We start from the raw sequence: 18,030 nt of genomic DNA, 5'->3' as shown, positions 1-18,030 counted from the left end.
CTTAAAATGAAAGTCAATTGGGGGCAATGTTGTTTAGTTACAAAAATTCTTCAAAATATCTTCTTTTGTCTTATGCAGAAGAAAGGTTTGGAATGACATGACAGTAAGTAAATGATACATTTTTTTGGGGGGGTGAATTGTTCCTTTTAATTGATGATACAAATTTAAAGCATTATTGTATCCCATATCATATAATATATCAAGTGATCGCATTTTTCTTCTATATTGTGCAGTCCTAAAAGATAGTTTGCTAGGCTTAGAACATAGTGAGAATGGTTTGTAGATAAATTATAAAAGCTGTCCAATCATGTTGCGATTTTACACGCATGCTTCTGTTTCTTTAGGTTCGCTGTTAAAATGCCAGTCTGAACGCTAAGAGAACCATGACTAAATGTATTATTTTCTTTTTTGACAAATATTATCATACTACAAATATGAATGCACCCTTAGTAATAGACCCTAGACCCCCAAAAGGGTTCATTCCAATTACTCATTGCCTCTATGGATATGGGATTAGGATAGGAGACTAATAAGAAGGCAAACAGAGCTTAAACTCGCTGATGCATCCAAGCACAACTAACAAGACGAAGCCCTGTTGCCATTGTGACGTTTCAGTGTTTCTGTGTGTGAGCTCAGACTTGAGTTGTTGAGAGATAAACGCGTTCGACTTCCTCTTCCATAGGTGCAAGTCAAGGCTTGGTGGGAAAGTAATTATTCACGCTCTATTACCGGAGCGAACCAGACACATAATTTCTCCCTTCAAGGGGGAAAGATCGGTTCGCTGGACCATACCCCTTCAGGGTCTGTTATCAGACAAGCTCCGGGGTGAGAAATCAATAAAAACTTTAACCAAACAACATGGGGATGTTAATATCCTGGGCAAGAAAAAAACAACATCGGAGGCAGAATTGTTCGTGATAGAGTGTAAACAATAGAGCCTGGGGTTAAAACCAGCTTTGAAGGAGACTCGGAGCAGCCCGAGTCAATAAAAATTAATGAGCGCAAATTTCATGCCATTCCTTTTAAGACGTGTTGATGTCCTCGCCCTTCTGCTGCGGGCGAATGAGTTCCTTACAGTCATCATCAACGGAGTTCACCTCCAGTAACAATTAGTCTGCTGCATTAGAGCTTGTGAGAGTAATAAAAGTCAGCCTGGCCTTGCCGTTGGGCAAACAATACATTAGAATTGGGAGAGGAGGGTTACAAGCTGGCAATGACAGACAGACGTGAGTAATAGCCATATCAGCAAATACAGATTGCACTTTGCTGGTCTCGTTGAGCATCGCCCTCACAGAACGAGAGCCAAGAAAATTAACAAGGACATTCTCATTCATGTGCTATTACAGAAATACTTAGCATAATGCCCCAACCTCCCTCCGTTGGCAACGTTTCTGTCCTCTAACGACGTATCAGACTGTTAAATGTCAGTAGTGGGAGAAATGAGTGTAAGGTGACTGACCCACTCGAACTAACACCCATTAGTGATGCTATTTGCTCTAAAAGGTCTAGCTAACAGAACATTTCTCACCTTGAAAAAGCCGATGATGCCAACACCGTATTCCACACAGTACTTATCCAGCAACTCCCTGTTCCAAGCATCCAAGTTGACATACTTCAGGATGTTCTCGTAAATGACTAGAGTGAAACGGCCCCGGTTCTTGTCGGTTAGTGTGGGCATATCGCCCTTTCCAGGTGCAATCTCAGTTTGGTAGCGAAACCGCCCCGATTCCAAAATGGCTACGATGTCCTGGCCCAACTGTGAGTATAAGCTCTCCACAAACACTAGAACCACTGGGTCAGTTCGAGACATGTCCGCCGGTTTAGCAGTTCTTGCAGGCAGCACCCGTGCTGACGGGGGAGAGGGAGTCGCCCGGGGATCCTCCCAATCGTCCATACCTTCCTCTGGGACCCCCAGGCCTCCGGCTGGTTCAAGCTCGCGTTTGACGCCATAAAGGAAATAAGCCGAAATAAGGACACTGACCATGCAGAAAAGGAAGAGCAGCAGCAGGCTGGTCTGCAGCGTGAGCTGACGGAAGAGCCGCCTTACGCGTCCAAACATCAGCATCATCGCCTCGCGACCACTCCAAAAGGTCCTCTATTCACAAGTGAGAAGTCAAGTCTATTGGGTGCTTTTTACAGAAAGAGGGCGAAAAAGATGGGTTGGAATCCGTAATGCCTGCGCTCATGTCACCATTGCAGAAGATGGCGAGAGAAGTTTGGGCAGGGGACGGCATGGGGGACGTGGGCTTCCACTCTCCGGGAAGGGATGTGCACTGCCCCCACATGCACCAGCGGCCCCCTGCCCAACACCTCGATACCACTTCTCTACTCTCTCCGAGTCCTTATCTCCTGATCTCGTGTGAAGATTCCAGGCTTCAGACTTGTAAAAGGTGGTTTCTTGTTTTTCGGCACCGGATGGTGTAGAAGGATCATGCCCGGAGCATTCTAGCCAAGACCTCCGGTTTACCTAAAAGAGAAAACAAAGAGTTAATTTAGGGCTATTTCATGCCAATGTCAACCTTACCATAAAAAAAAAGATTTTATCAAAGGTTTTTGCCATACTGATAGATTGGACATCAATATTTGGTGGTTCAAATACACATGTGAGGTCTTTTTTAAAGCATGATATTCCAGTTAAGTGTCACTTCAGGAAGTCATCTCACATGTCACATCCATAACCAGATACAGTATATACATCATAAGTGGGCACATGAAAATGTAATTGTAATAACTATTTATGGTTCTATGAAGAGCAATCCTTTCTTCAATTGTCGGGTATTACAGCTTCTGGTTTGTGCTTAGAAATTCTACAAAGTCCTTTTTGTCTCATGCATAACCCTTCTTTATTTCCATTTTTTTTTATCAACAACTTGCGTATAGATATTTTTCTGATGTCTAGAATCTATCAACGATGGTGAAAGGCTGTGCAAATAATCGAAAATAAATCATAATCATCAACTTTGGCTTTCAACAGTTACAAAAACGAGGTAAATGTAAAACAATTATTGTGCCGCATTCCATTTTGAATGGATCCTCTCTTTTCTTGCAGTATAAATCCACCGAATTATATATATTTATTAATTTTATCTAACCGCAAATAAATCGCACCCCTTTCCACGATATTTAGCTGTGCTATTTTGACATTTATATATATTTTTTCAGTTGAATTCACAGTTTAAAAGGGAAGTGTTTCCAGTTTTCTTATGTTGTTCTTAAAGGTTATGAGTAATCGTGTTAAATAATCGGGATCTCAATATTGGCCAAAATAATCGTGATAATGATTTTTGTCATAATCCAGCAGCCCTAACGAGGGTTTAGGAATATTTAGGTAATAAATACATTCTCCGAGAGTTTATATTTCAAGTCGTCACATCCGTAACTATGAAACTGCCCTTTAGCAAACCATTCAAATTAAAGCTATATATCTCTCACACTAATTCAGTCATAATTTCTCTACAAAAAAAATCTCTACAGTGCATCATTTTAAAAAAGCGATGCATTTTTTGGACCACACAGATCACATGAGCATGTTTTACTTTCCCTGAAAGTTTGCAGCAGAAAGCCAAACTCACATGATGCCGTGGGAGCACTAGAACCTGGGATTCTTTTTGCTGAATACCAAGAGCGTCTAGAGAGGCATTTACAAAGGCAATGCCAGGATTACAGGATAATGGTAGAGGCTTGTATTGATTAGCGAGGGCTTTACAAACGGATCCTCACTATCCATCATGCACTTCAAAGGGCAAAAGTCATTTAATCTTTTTTATCTTAAATGAATGGTTTAGTGCAAAGCGTGGTTCAGGTGAATGTGGAGAATTCAAACTAGAAATAAAAGTAGAGATTTCTGCAGAATGAAGGCGAAGGTGATGTTGATTGCTGACGTCATACTGTGGTATACCAAGGCTCAAGCCTGACAGAATGGTGCAGTAATATCACAGTTGAGTTGATGATGCCATATTGCTAAAAAAAGCAACACGCCCCTCCCCATACAAGCCACTTTGTTGTAACCTTATCCTTTGAAACATTCTGCAAAGGCATCTCAAACTACATAAACAACTTTTAGACGAAAGACAGAGAAAAGTTCTAAAAGTCGGCAGACATGAAAGTCATTTGCACATATGCCGACCTTAATAAATTCCCATTAGGAAGACACCTAAACAAACACCACGTCATTGACAACGTATCGGTTTAAAGGTTGTTTTGTTATTGTTTCCATCCAACAATCACTTTTCACAGAAGCCATGGAATACACATGGCCGTCACTATGGGCAAACACGGCGTTTAACTAAAGGGAGGAGCGCAGGGCATCTGAGGAAAGACTAAAGCGAAGCGACAAGACCCAGCGTGTCTGAGATGCAATACAGGTCAATTTTCAAAGGGATCAGAGAGCAACGTTATGTATGGGTTACGTGTAAAGGGAGAGTAGAACAAAGAATCAAAGCCTCGTAGGGGTTGGGGGATGAAAATGCACAAATACCGCAAAAAAGGACAGACACATGAGTACGGCTCTATGAAGATGATAAAGACAAAAACTAAACACAAGGCGAGTTTTAGCACTTCAAACGGTTGCTGGAAATACGACATGTAAAAGTCCCGTCACATTTACAATGGACAGCTGCCAGTTTTCTCATCTGTGATCCAATATTCCCATCCGGAATTTTAGGGGCGGTGGCGTTTACAGAAGGGCAGTAGATGAGGGTGGAGGGACGTTGGGGTTTTATGAAGCAAAAAAGCAAATCCATGTTGCATTCCACAAAAGACGTAAAGAATAATGTTCCTGCACAAAGTAGCTCCACATCGCCTTTGCTTTTTCCCAAGATTAAACCCAAACTACAATCCCTGTCACTGGGCTCCCATTGTGCCCAGGAGAGGAACACGAAGCGCAGTCAGCGTGTCGTCAGGGGTCAGATTACAGCCCGAGAGCTTTCCTATTCACAGTCTGCTTCTTTAATATGCAGAAATCTCAGCTAGAGACGCTTGAAATGACCCATTGTTTGCTGCATGCTTTCAAAAGTATGACTCAGATGACATGAGGTAAGGGAACCAACACCCAGATTCAGATGACATGAAACTGCTTTGTGGGGATGATGCATTTACAAATTTATTTTTAACAGTAAAAATGTGTGTAAAAAATACACTCCATTGAACCATGAATGTTCAGCCCAAAAATGAAAATAATGTCATCATTTACTCACACTTGTGTCATTTCAAACCTGTATCACTTTCTTTCTTCTGCAAAACACAAGATACTTTGAAGAATGTTGGTAACCAAACAACAGCAGTACCCATTGACTTTCATTCTACCAAATGTAGATTGGCTTGAATGTGCTCATTGTAAAGCGACCTTGAGCTTGTGGTAAGGCGCTATAAAAAATCAAACTACTTCTTCATTGTATGGAAGAAGAAAAAAAACAATGAAAGACAATGGGTAGCACCGTTGTTCAGTTACCAAAATCCTAAAAAAGATCTCCTTTTGTGTTCTGCAGAACACAAAATCATACATGTTTTGAACGGCGACTTAATTATGAATGCTTTTTTATATTTGGCCAAACTACCCTGTCAAGTCACACTTCATGTTTGACATGCTTGCCACAAAATAATTTCAAGACTGGCAAAAAAATAATAATGTACTTAATAAACAAAACGCTGATGGGTAAGCAAAAGATGAGATAGAAAAAGTGCTGAAACAAAAGTGTCAAGACATGGAACACTCAGGACCTTGACATTTACAAACCCGTCACCATCTCACCCACGCCAGCAAGTTTTTTCTGTCCCAGATTTTTCTTCATTTCGCTTTTTTCCGTTTTTTTTTTCACAGTCTCAGAGCTCTATAGACGTGTGAAAAAATGCACCCTGCCTGCAAGTCACAAAAGCCATTTTCCGATGGCAGGATTGCTTCCACAACACTCCCTATCTTAAGGGCACAGCATTCCTTCATTCCCAACTGCTCAAATCCTGTTGAGCGAATTGTGAGCCCAGACAATGCTCGACAACAGCAACAGACACATTTCAAAACAGATCCTAAAAGTGCAAGATAAAATAAGTTGACACATTGTTCCACTTGAAATGCAACCGGCCTGTAGAAATATAGAAGATTTGTGTGTTCCTGTTACGCGTGAAATAAAACCAAGAGACTGGAAAAACAAACCAGAATAACAGCGTCTACATCTCCGGAACTGATAGACTCCAAACAAAACAGTTTTACAGGTCTAGAGAGAAAAAACACTATTTGAATATTTCAGTGTCAAAGGTATGGAATGGTTATCAACTACTCAGTCTATTATAAAATCTGAACTTCTATATAATTTCCCCCTTTAAGACATCTTGTTTTTAGCAAAACTAAGTGTTAAGTACACAGTTAAATCGCCAGGGTCAAAAAAATCTCAAATTAGCAGTCAGAGTGTGGATTATATACACTGTACACTGTGAGAGTTAATTTGACCTTCTTTAATACTGGAGATCTTGCTGTGTACCGATTGGCTGCTAGACGAATGAAACGATAAAAAGGACAGCACGCTTGAACACATCCAAACACTGTCTCTCAGACAGATCGGACACTTCCTGGAGCAAGTGTGGCGCATCTACGTGCCAGGACTGCAGGACAATGGTTGGCTGCTCATCCTGGACGGCTCGACTCGCAGACCCAAACCAGTACAGTGCCATTGAACGTTCACAATATTAGACATTGTTCATTGCACATGATGATGACGGTGGTGGGGTCCGGTCCTGCTCATGAATGCCAGTCTTTAGACTGAAACTAATGCTGTGTCAGACCACCCGTTCTGTTACAAACTCAAACAAGAACAGTCCGGAGCCCATGGCAATCAGTGAAATGTTTTTGCACAAGAATGAATAAAAAACATGTACTTGTCATCATGCTCAGCTGGTGCTGGAAGGAAATATAAGGCATTCTGTTAATTTATGATGTTTCTTTATAGAGCTGTGCAGAAAATAAAATGGAGAAAAAATTACCCGGGGGGACGAGCTCAATCGTCTAATTTGTAAAAGAGACGAATCACCAGCTGCAGGTCATTGAAATGAACTCAAATTTAGTAGATGAATAACATTCAAAATGTTGTTGACCCGAGGACGATTGCGTCTGTTAGACAAAAGAGACCGAGGTTATTCAAAACTTTTCTCATGGTTTGGAACGTGGTGGTAGTTTTCGCAGTATTCAGATTTTAATTTGGTAAACAAAGCACCTGCTCTGCATCTGTCTGCTTTGTTGTAGTAGTGGCTCAACATGGAGCAAAAACAACCCCTGCTCAGACAAAATTCACAGCTATCAAAAAGGGACGTGACCCGCAGACGACCTGGCCAAAGATCCAAGAGTGTTTAAAATACAGCAAGGCAGACACAACAGGCAGACTTTGAAAAAGGCAGTAAATTATTATTTCCACTATGGCTGGAAGTCTAAACCACAAAACTTTTTATGAACACAGTAAAATTCACGGCCAAATGACATTTGTAACGGTCCCTTCTTAAAGTCTACTGAATCTTTAATGAGTTTTGGTTTCTTGCTTTGGCTTCATTAATACAGAAGGCCAATTACTTTCAGGGTCAGCAATGTTCTATTAAAGGGATACTTCACCCAAAAATGAAAATTCTGTCATCATTTACTCACTTTCCAGCTTTTTCAAATCTATAAAAATGTATTTGTTCTGATGAACAGAGTTTGCCCCACGTTGACTACCATGGTAGCAAAAAATACAATGGTAGTCAAAAGTGCCCCAAAACTGTTTTCTGTCCTACATTCTTCAAAATGTCTTCTTTCGTGTTCAAGAGAATAAAAAAAATGTAATTTTTCATACTATGGGAGTCAACAGGGCCAAGACCTGTTTGGCTATAAGCATTCTTCCAAACAATCTTTCTCTTTGTTCATCGGAGCAAAAAATTGTATATAGATTTGAAACAACTCAAAGGTGAGTAAATGATGACTGAATTTTTCTTTTTATGTGAAGTATCCCTTTAAGAAAGAGTGCAAAGCAATATTTATTCTTTTAAAGGCAAAGATGGGTAAGCGAGAAAGTTTGAAGCGAAAATAATTTTGAAAAGAAAAGCCTTCAATTGACTGTGTTTTCAGCTTTGAAATTAAAGGAACACTTTACCCAAACATGAAAATTCTCTTCTAATTTTCTCCCCCTCGCCATTTAAGATGTACATTCATTGCCAAAAGTTCACCTTTGACCTTTTCACGATTTTCTATGCAATAAGCTATAAATAAAAAACATTTTCTGAAGCACAAATCTTTGCACATTTCTACAGGCTAAAACAGTACCGTAAACCCATTTGAAAGAGTGATAGAGGGGAGAGTCAGAAATACAATTGAAGAAACAGAACAAGAGATAAACCCAGTCTGATAAGATAAGCGCAAACAAGAGCTAGATAAAGTCATCTCTCTTGAGCAGAATGTTTGGTTCAAAGGGTAAAGACACTAATGGAACAAACGGTTGGTAAACTCCCCAGGGCTTCAAACGCTGAACTGACAAACAGCATTAGATTCCCAAAGGGCCTAGACGCAGCAAAATCTGGAGAAGGTCGGGGAAGTGTAATCCTAAATCCCTAATCCTGTTTATCTGGGCTGGACCAAATGTGCCAACGAAAATGGTCAACGAATGCACACTGAGTGGACGCCTTGCAACCTGAAACTTTGTTGCCGACAGCAAAAGGGACTCTGCCTCGCAGATCCACTCTTCCAGGAAATCAATTTAAAAGAGGCCATTACCCAATGAGTACAAAAGGACTAAACTCAAAAAATATAAAAGCTGGATGGCTGAGAGAAAGCGTCAGTGCTTTAAGTACAGTTATCAACAGCTCGAGAAACCTTGAGAGATCTGACATTTTTTAGATGAACAGGTGTGCTTTGCTTTTTTCGGTTGCGGAAATGAAGAGGACACTTGAAGTCAGTATTATGTATGAAGGCACGGTGGAAGTAGCAGAGAGCAGCAAATCAATCTTCCATGCTGGCGGTTGCAATCTCAAGGGCACTCAGTCTCCGGCATAAGACTGCAAATGCCCTTGCCAGGCCAGACGGCGTGTATGCCGAGCTCCATCCTGTGTATTCTCACACCAACAGTCTGCACACAACACTGCTTTCCATACAACTGTACCGGTAAACACTCCAGCCGGCCTGCACACAGCGTGCCTCCGATCATCTGCCTGTGCCAAGCCTGAGGACTGGCCGGCCTGCCAGAAAGGTTCCACCCCACGCAAAACATGGACAGTGTTCAGCCGTATCCGTGCATCTATCGTCCTGCTGATCTACTGTCCGTCCTAATCACTCTGCCTAATCTCCTGTTTCACTGGAACAGCACTGACCCCTAGTAACTGGAAACTGAAGACATGAAATCATGGACCCAATTGACAGTCTTTACCGCAGGGGACATGGGATTATGGGGGGGGAGACATGTCTCCGGAAAATGAGGTTGAAGCGTGCGGGGCCGAGGACTGTTAAGGTGATAACAGTGAAAACTCTAAGAGATAAATAAACAAGCTCATAAATAAATTAAATGTAAGGTCAATCAATAATTGAAAAATCTATATTTCCATTATTAGGTAAAAGCTCTTTGGGGAAATCAGGGTTCTTTAATTTGTTGTTCATCCATTAGGTGTCATTCCAAAAATAAACCCATTGAGAATAAAAGCAGACTTAAGACTGTATCCATTTTGCATACTTAAACTTTACCCTTAAAGTATGTAAGGCGTAACAGAACTAAGCATTGTTAACAAATACAAAAAAAAATGTTGTGTGTTTTATTAAGTGAAATCTTACTTGTTTTGTTATTCACTGTAGCGTTAAAGAGGACTTAACTTGAGATCATAAAAATGACATTTCATGCAGTTTGTAATGTTGCCGTGTTTAAACGCAAGCAGTCTGGGAAGTTGTAAATCCGAAGGTGAATGAATAACAAAGTTATCGACTTGGAAAAAAGGGAGTCGACTCTGAATTACACAAAGGAGTCGTCCCTAGTCCGAATCGCGAACCACCACAGGTTTACGACACAACATCTAGTCCCCGCATACGTTTTGTTAGGACTGCCCGTGAAAATAACTCTTCTCCCCGAAAACAATGTAGCTTGTTAGCTTCATTCGCGGAAGACCAATCATAGCAGAATAGACCATCTGACCAATCACATCAGACTAGGCTAGCGGAAAGAAGGGGGTTAGACAGATGAATTGTGGAACGAATCGTTTGAGAGTCAGTCAAGAAGAAAGATAAGAATAACTGCCTATTATTACGATATAATATTTTGTTGTTGGACACTCCATAAACCAAAATAGAACCTTTAAAATCCCTAGTTATGTACTCTTTAATAAACTGCTTCCTCCTGCAATGAATTGTCGACTAATGTAGCCGTTGGTTTAAAAAAACCTGCTCCCTATTTGCGTACGGCTGATGCGTGTCTACAATTAAAGTAACAAACTTGCACACGCAAAAGACACGAAATGTGAATCGCCCCTTGTTATACTCCTTTCAAAATACTAAGATATGGGACATAGTCATTTTAAATTAGGATGCATAGCAGGCTGAACGACCCAGGAAAATAATCGAATCGGCATTATTTTATAACAACATTGCGACTAAATATGCGATTATTTTTTACATTCTGTACTATTCAACAAAGACAAGCAATAAATTATATCATAGAATTGTAACAGTTTTACTGCCAAAGTGTTACAGTATGATCTACACAATATTAGATCATTTCTAAGGATGAAACTAGGTGATTCAATAATTGATACGAATGACACATTTATATTTAAATACTTCAATAGTAAGACAGTAGAGTGTTCAACGATTCATCACATTTGATTGCATTCAGAATTAAAGTTTATGTTTACATGCACTGTGCATATTAGGGTTGGGCCGATAGACGATGCCATAGAGGACGCACGGTTTGCGCAGACCCACCTGACTTTATAAACTGTATAAAGAAGATGTGTGTCGCAGCCCACATTGCATTAAGAATATTTTCTAAATATATACATCTATGTGTGTGTGTACATGTGTGTGTTTATCAATATGCACAGTGCACGACATATTATGTAAACAAAAACATATTCTGGATACGATTAACCGTTGAACAAGTCAGTAACTAGATACTGCAGCAGAATAAAGTTCAGATAGCAGAACAAAAACAAAACTGGCTTTACCACACTAAGTATTAAGATCAGTGGTCTGTTTCTGCAATAAACAGTGTAAATAAGTGGATTTCTTTTTGAAACACTGTGAACTTTACTAGAACGTCTTTAACAAAATAACAAAATAAAAATAAAATCAACATCATCTTAAAACATAATATAAATCTATCAACGGACTTCATTCTGTATTCAATAGTTCCATTTTGAAAACTTTAATCATTCAAATAGCTGTTGCTTAAGCCACTGCTGTGACTAGTTTATTTTTTATTCAAAACAAAATGTGAACGGCAATTACCATTATAATCAACAATCCGAAAGCAATCATTTAGCAGGTGTCCACCGAATGAGCCTACAATCACGCAAAATTAACTAATTACACAGAGTCTGGGCAATCCAGGGATAAACAACAGCAAAAAAAGAACACTGCGCGGAATATAAAGATGGATGGATTTTTTACCAAGATCGATCAGACATATAGTGCACAGGGAAGAATCATGTTCACTGCAGGTAGCTCGTGAGATGAACCAACAAATTAAAGCTAGCGGTGAGCTATATCTTCTGTCATTATTTCCCCGATCAGCTACTGATACCCAAATACTCCTCTGAAGCAGCTAAGACAAAGAGGAATTTCAGAAACATGTTTGACCCAGGCACGGAAATCAATCAATGAGCTGTCAGCTCAATCTCTTCTCTCTGTGCGACTTAATGGCTCAGACTGGAGAAGACAGTGCGAGCCTGACCTCATCACTTATAAAGCCATCCAAACTTCGATTTCGTTTTAAACAACAACGTGCAGGGTTAAGAGTGCAACATCGGGAGATATTTTGATTTAACTAGCCTTTGGGTCCCATGTGGACCTGACCCTGTGTATAAACTTGTGATATAAAAGTATTTTTTTGCTTCAAATTCAGATTAAATGTAAATCGCTGTTAAATTTGTTTTCAAACCTGAAGGTCAAACCCCTTGCAGCCTGCCCCATCCACACGCTTCACACCTACAAATATTGCAGCATCCTCATAACAACAACCACATGCCTTGAATTCTCAAAATAAAGGGATTCTATGCTTAAGGAAACTGCTTACACTGTGGCTTGTATGTGACAATGTGTAATATTAAAAGCGGAGCGCTGGGATCGAGTTAGAAAAACCGCGGTCAGCTTCTTTAAGAAAGCCTTCAGTAATTGGAGGTACGCGCAGGCCAAACTACAGGGGATAATTGGAAGCTGTGTGCAACCACTAACAAATAAAAACAAGGGTGGCCATTACACGCCGAGCCCAGATGCTTGGAAGCACCTCAGTCCTTCTCCTCTAAATTAGGTTGCACAACACGGAGAGAACCGGGTTATTTTTAGCACCTTTAACTACCGAGAGCTCTCAAAGAGTAGGAGTGAGTAGAAACAAAAAGAGAGGGAGAGAAATGTCACCTTTATAACAGAGGACACTGGAGCCACAAAGGTCAGAAAAAATAAATATCGGGGGCCTGCTGCTTGTTATCTCTGGTCAGAGAATTTAGTCTTGGACTTAAAATGGCCTCAGATGAAAACAGTACTCGAATCTTCAGGATGTTGCGAGCCGTTCGTGAAGAGATTATTCTGAAGGTCAATTGCATTAAATCAATTTTAAAGAGTCGACTATCCCATTTTATAGCAGAGACACGGTTCTTCATGTTCCTAGAATTATAACATAATTCAAATACAAAATAAAAACAAAGAAACATAAGAGAACATACATTTGTTCTCAAAAATACTACGTTAAGGGTATATAATAAAAAATAAATGACCATTAAAATGATTTGGTTCAACCTTCATTTAGACTGTTTAAACTAATCTAATGCAATATTTAGGAGAAAAAAACAACTTGATATCATAGGAATTCGTAACTATTTTACAAAGTGGCTAATTCGTATAAATTCATACGAAGTGAATCGTTCAAAAAATGTAAGATTATTAGAAAAAGCAATATGAATTTATACAAATACGCCCCCTTGTAAAATTGTTACGAGTTCCCATCAGATTGTGTTGCAAAATATTATTTAAAAAATATTATTTTGATGTATTTATTTTTATAAATGTATGTGACCTCATTAAGCATTATTCTTCAATGCATGTTATTCTGATTTTTTTTTCAAAACCTTAAATCGGATTATTAACTGAAGCAACATGGCAATAAAAAAAGATTTTGAATTTTTAAAGACATTTTGATAATATGGTGTTTACAAGTGCAAAACTGGCCCGTCTAAGCACATCAAGAAGATTAGATTTGGTACGGCCTAAATTATATTCTGTGTCACTGAGAAACAGGTCACATGAGAGAAGTTAAATGCGAATGCTGTTTTTTGTAAACAGCGGATTCAATTAAGTTATCTTATGTTCTATGTATTTCCAACAAATCTCTTACAATCTCTTATGTTAGTCTTGAAATGAGCAGTCTAAAAAAAATCATCTGTCGAAACTTCAGAAAGATTCAACTGTAAGTTTCTAATGCTGTCCTGGGGCCAGTGTCATATTCTATCCTGTCCATTAAACTCAATGTAGACACAATGCCACATCGCCATAAAAGAGAATATTACAGTCTGTCTAATCTCCAACAGCTCAAGCTCAATTGATCCAGAACAGCTGTGCAAAGCGCTTACATGTCTTTTTTTAACCCATTGTTTAAAAGAGAAGCGTGTCAAAGCCGTGAGTCCTATTAGTTGTGATTAGATTGGTTATAATATCATTGAGTCTAACCGGATTGCCATCAGCTAGGGTGTGCGGTTCTGTAATGCGGTCCGGTATCTGAAACACAATGAGATGTCTATGTAAAGCTCCTCTTGAGAGACAAATAACAATAGAGTGCCCGTGACAGTTTGTACACTGCTCTTATTATCCAGGCTCCTGTTGTGCTGAGGCAGGACAAAAGACTCTTGAGGTTTCCAGTATAGGGAAAAACCTTTTTGGAGAAGGCCACGGTCTTCTTTTTCTCAAATGCAGAATACAAAAATGCTAATATTGACCGATACTGTGGTGGCACATTATTGGGCATCCTCAATTTTATTCACACATGATATTTAGCGTTAGAAGAAAAACACCCATAATGAAGCAAACCTTCATAGGTCACTGACTTTGGTCTTCATCTCATGAACATGCATCATTTCACTCAATGAAGCAATCCAAACGGAGACGTGTTTAGCTGTATAAGTAAAAATTTTGTATCGGCCTTTCGTCCACACGGATCCCATGTTTTGGGAGTCTGAAACTGCGATTTTTTTAACCATGTCCCATAGTGGACAAATCTGAAAACAGCCACCCTTGTGTTTCCGTGTGTTACAGCCGATCCGTATATTTTCTGAAAGGATGATGTCATGGTCATGAAGGCACGAAAAGTTCAATCTTATCCATTTTTAGTGCATCTCTGTGGCAGAATTACAGCGCCACATACTTATTTTGCATGTCTTCTACATCGTTTTGAGACGGTTATGCGGTTTCCTGTGTACGCAGATATTACTTGAGACGACGCCTTGAAAAAGGAAAAAAAGAAAGGTAGGGAAAGCTCTGGCTTAGTGTGGATGTGGCCTTAATCTTTCAAAAGTGCTATTTATGTGCATTTAAGTTTTTTTTTTTCGTGAAAAAGATTAATGAATGCACCTTTAAAGACAATGAGACATTAAACCACATGGGCAATTGGATGTGAAATTTTGAGTCAAAATTTGAAATATAAATTCACAGAGAGTGTATTTATTTCTGATATATTGAATAATTTGATGATGTTTTACTAAACCCCTGATCCAGATCAGTCCAGAAAAATATCAGTCCAAGCACAAGTTTTCTACTTTAAAAGAGGAAAAATGTATGAGGTAAGGGAACCAACACCCAAATTCAGATGACATGAAACTGCTTTGTGGGATATGGGGATGATGCATAACGTTGCCGTTTACAAATTTATTTTTAACAGTAAAATTTGGGTGAAAAATACACTCCACTGAACCATCCATTAAAGTGAAGGTTCACCCAAAAATGAAACTAATGATATAATTTATACACATTTGTGTCAGGATGCACATTTTTGAAAGACAACATACTAAGGACATAGGATTTCTATGAATTAAAATGTACAAACCAGAAGCAGTAACACCCAACAAATAGAAAAGGGATGACTTTTCATATAAAAAAATAATGTGCCAATTTAAGAAAGATATGTACAGTTATGGATGTAACAATTTCATTATGGATGTAACAATTTACTTATCTGACTATCGAAAACCAAGCTTCAATAACTTTAAGAAAAACTTCAAATGGATATTTAAACCACCAAATACTTATATCTGCCCTATCAGTATTGTGAAATTTTTTGGTAAATCTTAACGTTGATATTTTCAAAGAATTTCCCACATGTGCCTCACACACACAGTATCTAAACAAGCAAAATGATTATGAGCAAAGTATTTGCAAGAATCAAAAGCTAAATCTCAGAGAAGTGACTTTCGTAAAATATCCATTATCCCACATACAGAAAAAGCAATAAGCTAAAGTCATAAGGGTGTATGCAAGCTTAGACGTAATGCATCATCTATCAGGTTACTTTGTCCTCCTTGCTACATCTGAAAAGAAAAAATGCAGAAGGGAACAATACACAGACGCAACCGTGCCCCTATTAATTTGAGAAACTGTGTCCCGCTGAGGACAAATATGACACCGGCTGAAAGAAGAATGTGTAGCCTATATACAACTGCAGGATGAACCTTCTCAAGGCTAAGAAACCAGAACCAGCGCTATTGTGTAGGGTCCACGCAACAGGGGGGGTAAAAAACCAAGAGCCTTAATCTTTCTGGCATATTCTATATGCCTCATGGCTTCAGGGAATGAGAAGATTTCCTCTTCATTTCGAGAGCAGGAAAGAGAGATTTTGGTTGAGAGAGGCAGGGGGAGAGAAAGCAAGAGAGAGGATGTTGCTATAGAAGTAATAGAGAAGCCAGGAGCAATGCATCATGCTGACATGAGCGAGGAACACCGGGAGGGTGAATTTACTCTATTGGATTTTGAAGAAACAAATACGATTGGCCGTTCGCGAGATTCATCACAAAGACTACCAATTAGAAGAGCAGAGCAGCTCCGGTCATCGATCTCAGAAGGGTCAAACTCTACGTTACACCTTAATTGATGCCTGCATGCTTACAATTCTCAGCAGAGTGATTATAAAGTTGTTGCTTGGCTCTCCGCCTGCCGCAGAGATTAACTGCTGAAAAAGAATGAGTATGTTTGTGAAAGCACGTGCGTTTCATTGGCTTTATAGTGTTTTCCAGGAAAAACGTTGGAATGCATGCCTGGGCTGGAAGAAAGGAGTCTAACCACTTGCAGTCTGTGAAAGAGAGCAGCTAGGCAAAACGTGTCAGTGTTTCGAAATGGATAGTTTTTCCCGATGTATAAAATCCTAACGATAATCTGTTTAGATGGGGATAATCCAACATCAGAGGAACAATCTAGATCCTACAAGGACTCTCATAGACTCCCTGTGCTTCACAAATGGTTTATAAGTAAAATATAATTTCAAGTTTTATTGATCGCGTACACATCTATACATAATATTGCATATAGTACTGAATTATTTGGTATGACTGTTTAATGCAAAAAATAAAGCATTTGTGAATTACAGAAATAAACAATTTGGGTGTAAAAATTATATAACAAAATGCTATTTTATCTTACAACAAAAATCTATGACTGTATTTTTATGCCGCCCAGGTGTCGAATATTTTTTTAGTGTACAAATAGTAGCTAAATTGAAGATAAGAAAAATTGAGATAATAAGATTAAGACATTCATATAATCTACATAACAAAAACACCATAGAATGAGGAGAAAGGATAAACCCTGTTTAGATCTATGACTTTGAATATATACTGTAAAACATATAAAAATTAAAAACAAATAGAAACAATTAAAACTTTGAAGATAAGCCTTGTCTTCAGACCAATACATATGTGACCTAAATAAAACTGCACTAGGTGTTGACCAAGCTACGTTTAGATACTCCACATAGAGAAAAGTGTCCTACCCTGAAGCCGAATGGTGATTTCTGAAGTTAAATCAAGGTAAAGCAGGTGGCCACAGGTCTACCGCTTCACCACAGGTGTAGTGACCAGTACGCAGGGCAGTGCCTCTGGCACCTGGCATCCTCTGCACCCCATTTCTCATGCCAAACAGAGAGAAGTAGGCCAGGTGGTGAAAGTCACGGGTACAGGCCGAGCCACAGGGCAAGCTCTGTATGTGAAGAGTGCTAATTTGCATATTTGCTCTGCTTAAACCACATGCAAAACAGCAATAGAATTACAGCGCTAACAAGCATGCATTGCAAACAAATGTGTGAACGAAAAAAGTAGACACAAAACTGTATTACAGGGTGGACACATCACATTAATACTAGAAAAACAAAACATTGGTTTAGAAAATTTATCCATTGACATTTAACTCGCTAAATATATGAGGGTTTTGCACTTATTTTTTCTAATTAGTTTAAAAAAATCAGCCTTGGGGAAATTATTAGAATTAAAATTGGGTGGCATTTCATATTATCAATAGGAATGACCCACATAACAGAATAAAACCAGGTGGTTGTTCTTTCCAATGTTGACATATTTCCTCTTAAACTGCCAAGACTGGATGGGACAAACAAAGTAACTTTCCACCGAGTCTCTCAAACATTTGATATGAGAAAACAAAAGACAACAAAACAGAACAGAACTCTGTAAACATTACACAACATAAGACGGTTTGTGTATGCAGATTCACAACCCCCAATACTTTAACATATATATGCGAGTATACAGTATAATGTAAATATAAGATGTGTGGTATCTTCCTGATATGGTCAGTCACTAACATATCTACTGCCAAAAACACGAGGACTGAAT

The 18,030-nt window shown here is 39.0% G+C and overlaps 1 protein-coding gene across 1 annotated transcript in view; it reads right to left on the bottom strand.

The window, feature by feature from the left end:
- The window catches only part of ndst1b (N-deacetylase/N-sulfotransferase (heparan glucosaminyl) 1b), a 68,582-nt gene that overhangs the window by 17,533 nt on the left and 33,019 nt on the right, over positions 1 to 18,030 (bottom strand). The window contains exon 3 of the mRNA XM_056730980.1: positions 1,529 to 2,467. Within this exon, the coding sequence (XP_056586958.1) occupies positions 1,529 to 2,068 (540 nt within the window). The 5' untranslated portion in view covers positions 2,069 to 2,467. The remainder of the gene's footprint in view (positions 1 to 1,528; positions 2,468 to 18,030) is intronic.

This window comes from Triplophysa dalaica, chromosome 19 (genome assembly GCF_015846415.1).
Source record: "Triplophysa dalaica isolate WHDGS20190420 chromosome 19, ASM1584641v1, whole genome shotgun sequence".
NCBI lineage: Eukaryota > Metazoa > Chordata > Actinopteri > Cypriniformes > Nemacheilidae > Triplophysa > Triplophysa dalaica.
Note: the sequence above shows the minus strand (reverse complement) of the source record. Positions and strands in the feature narration are given on the sequence as shown.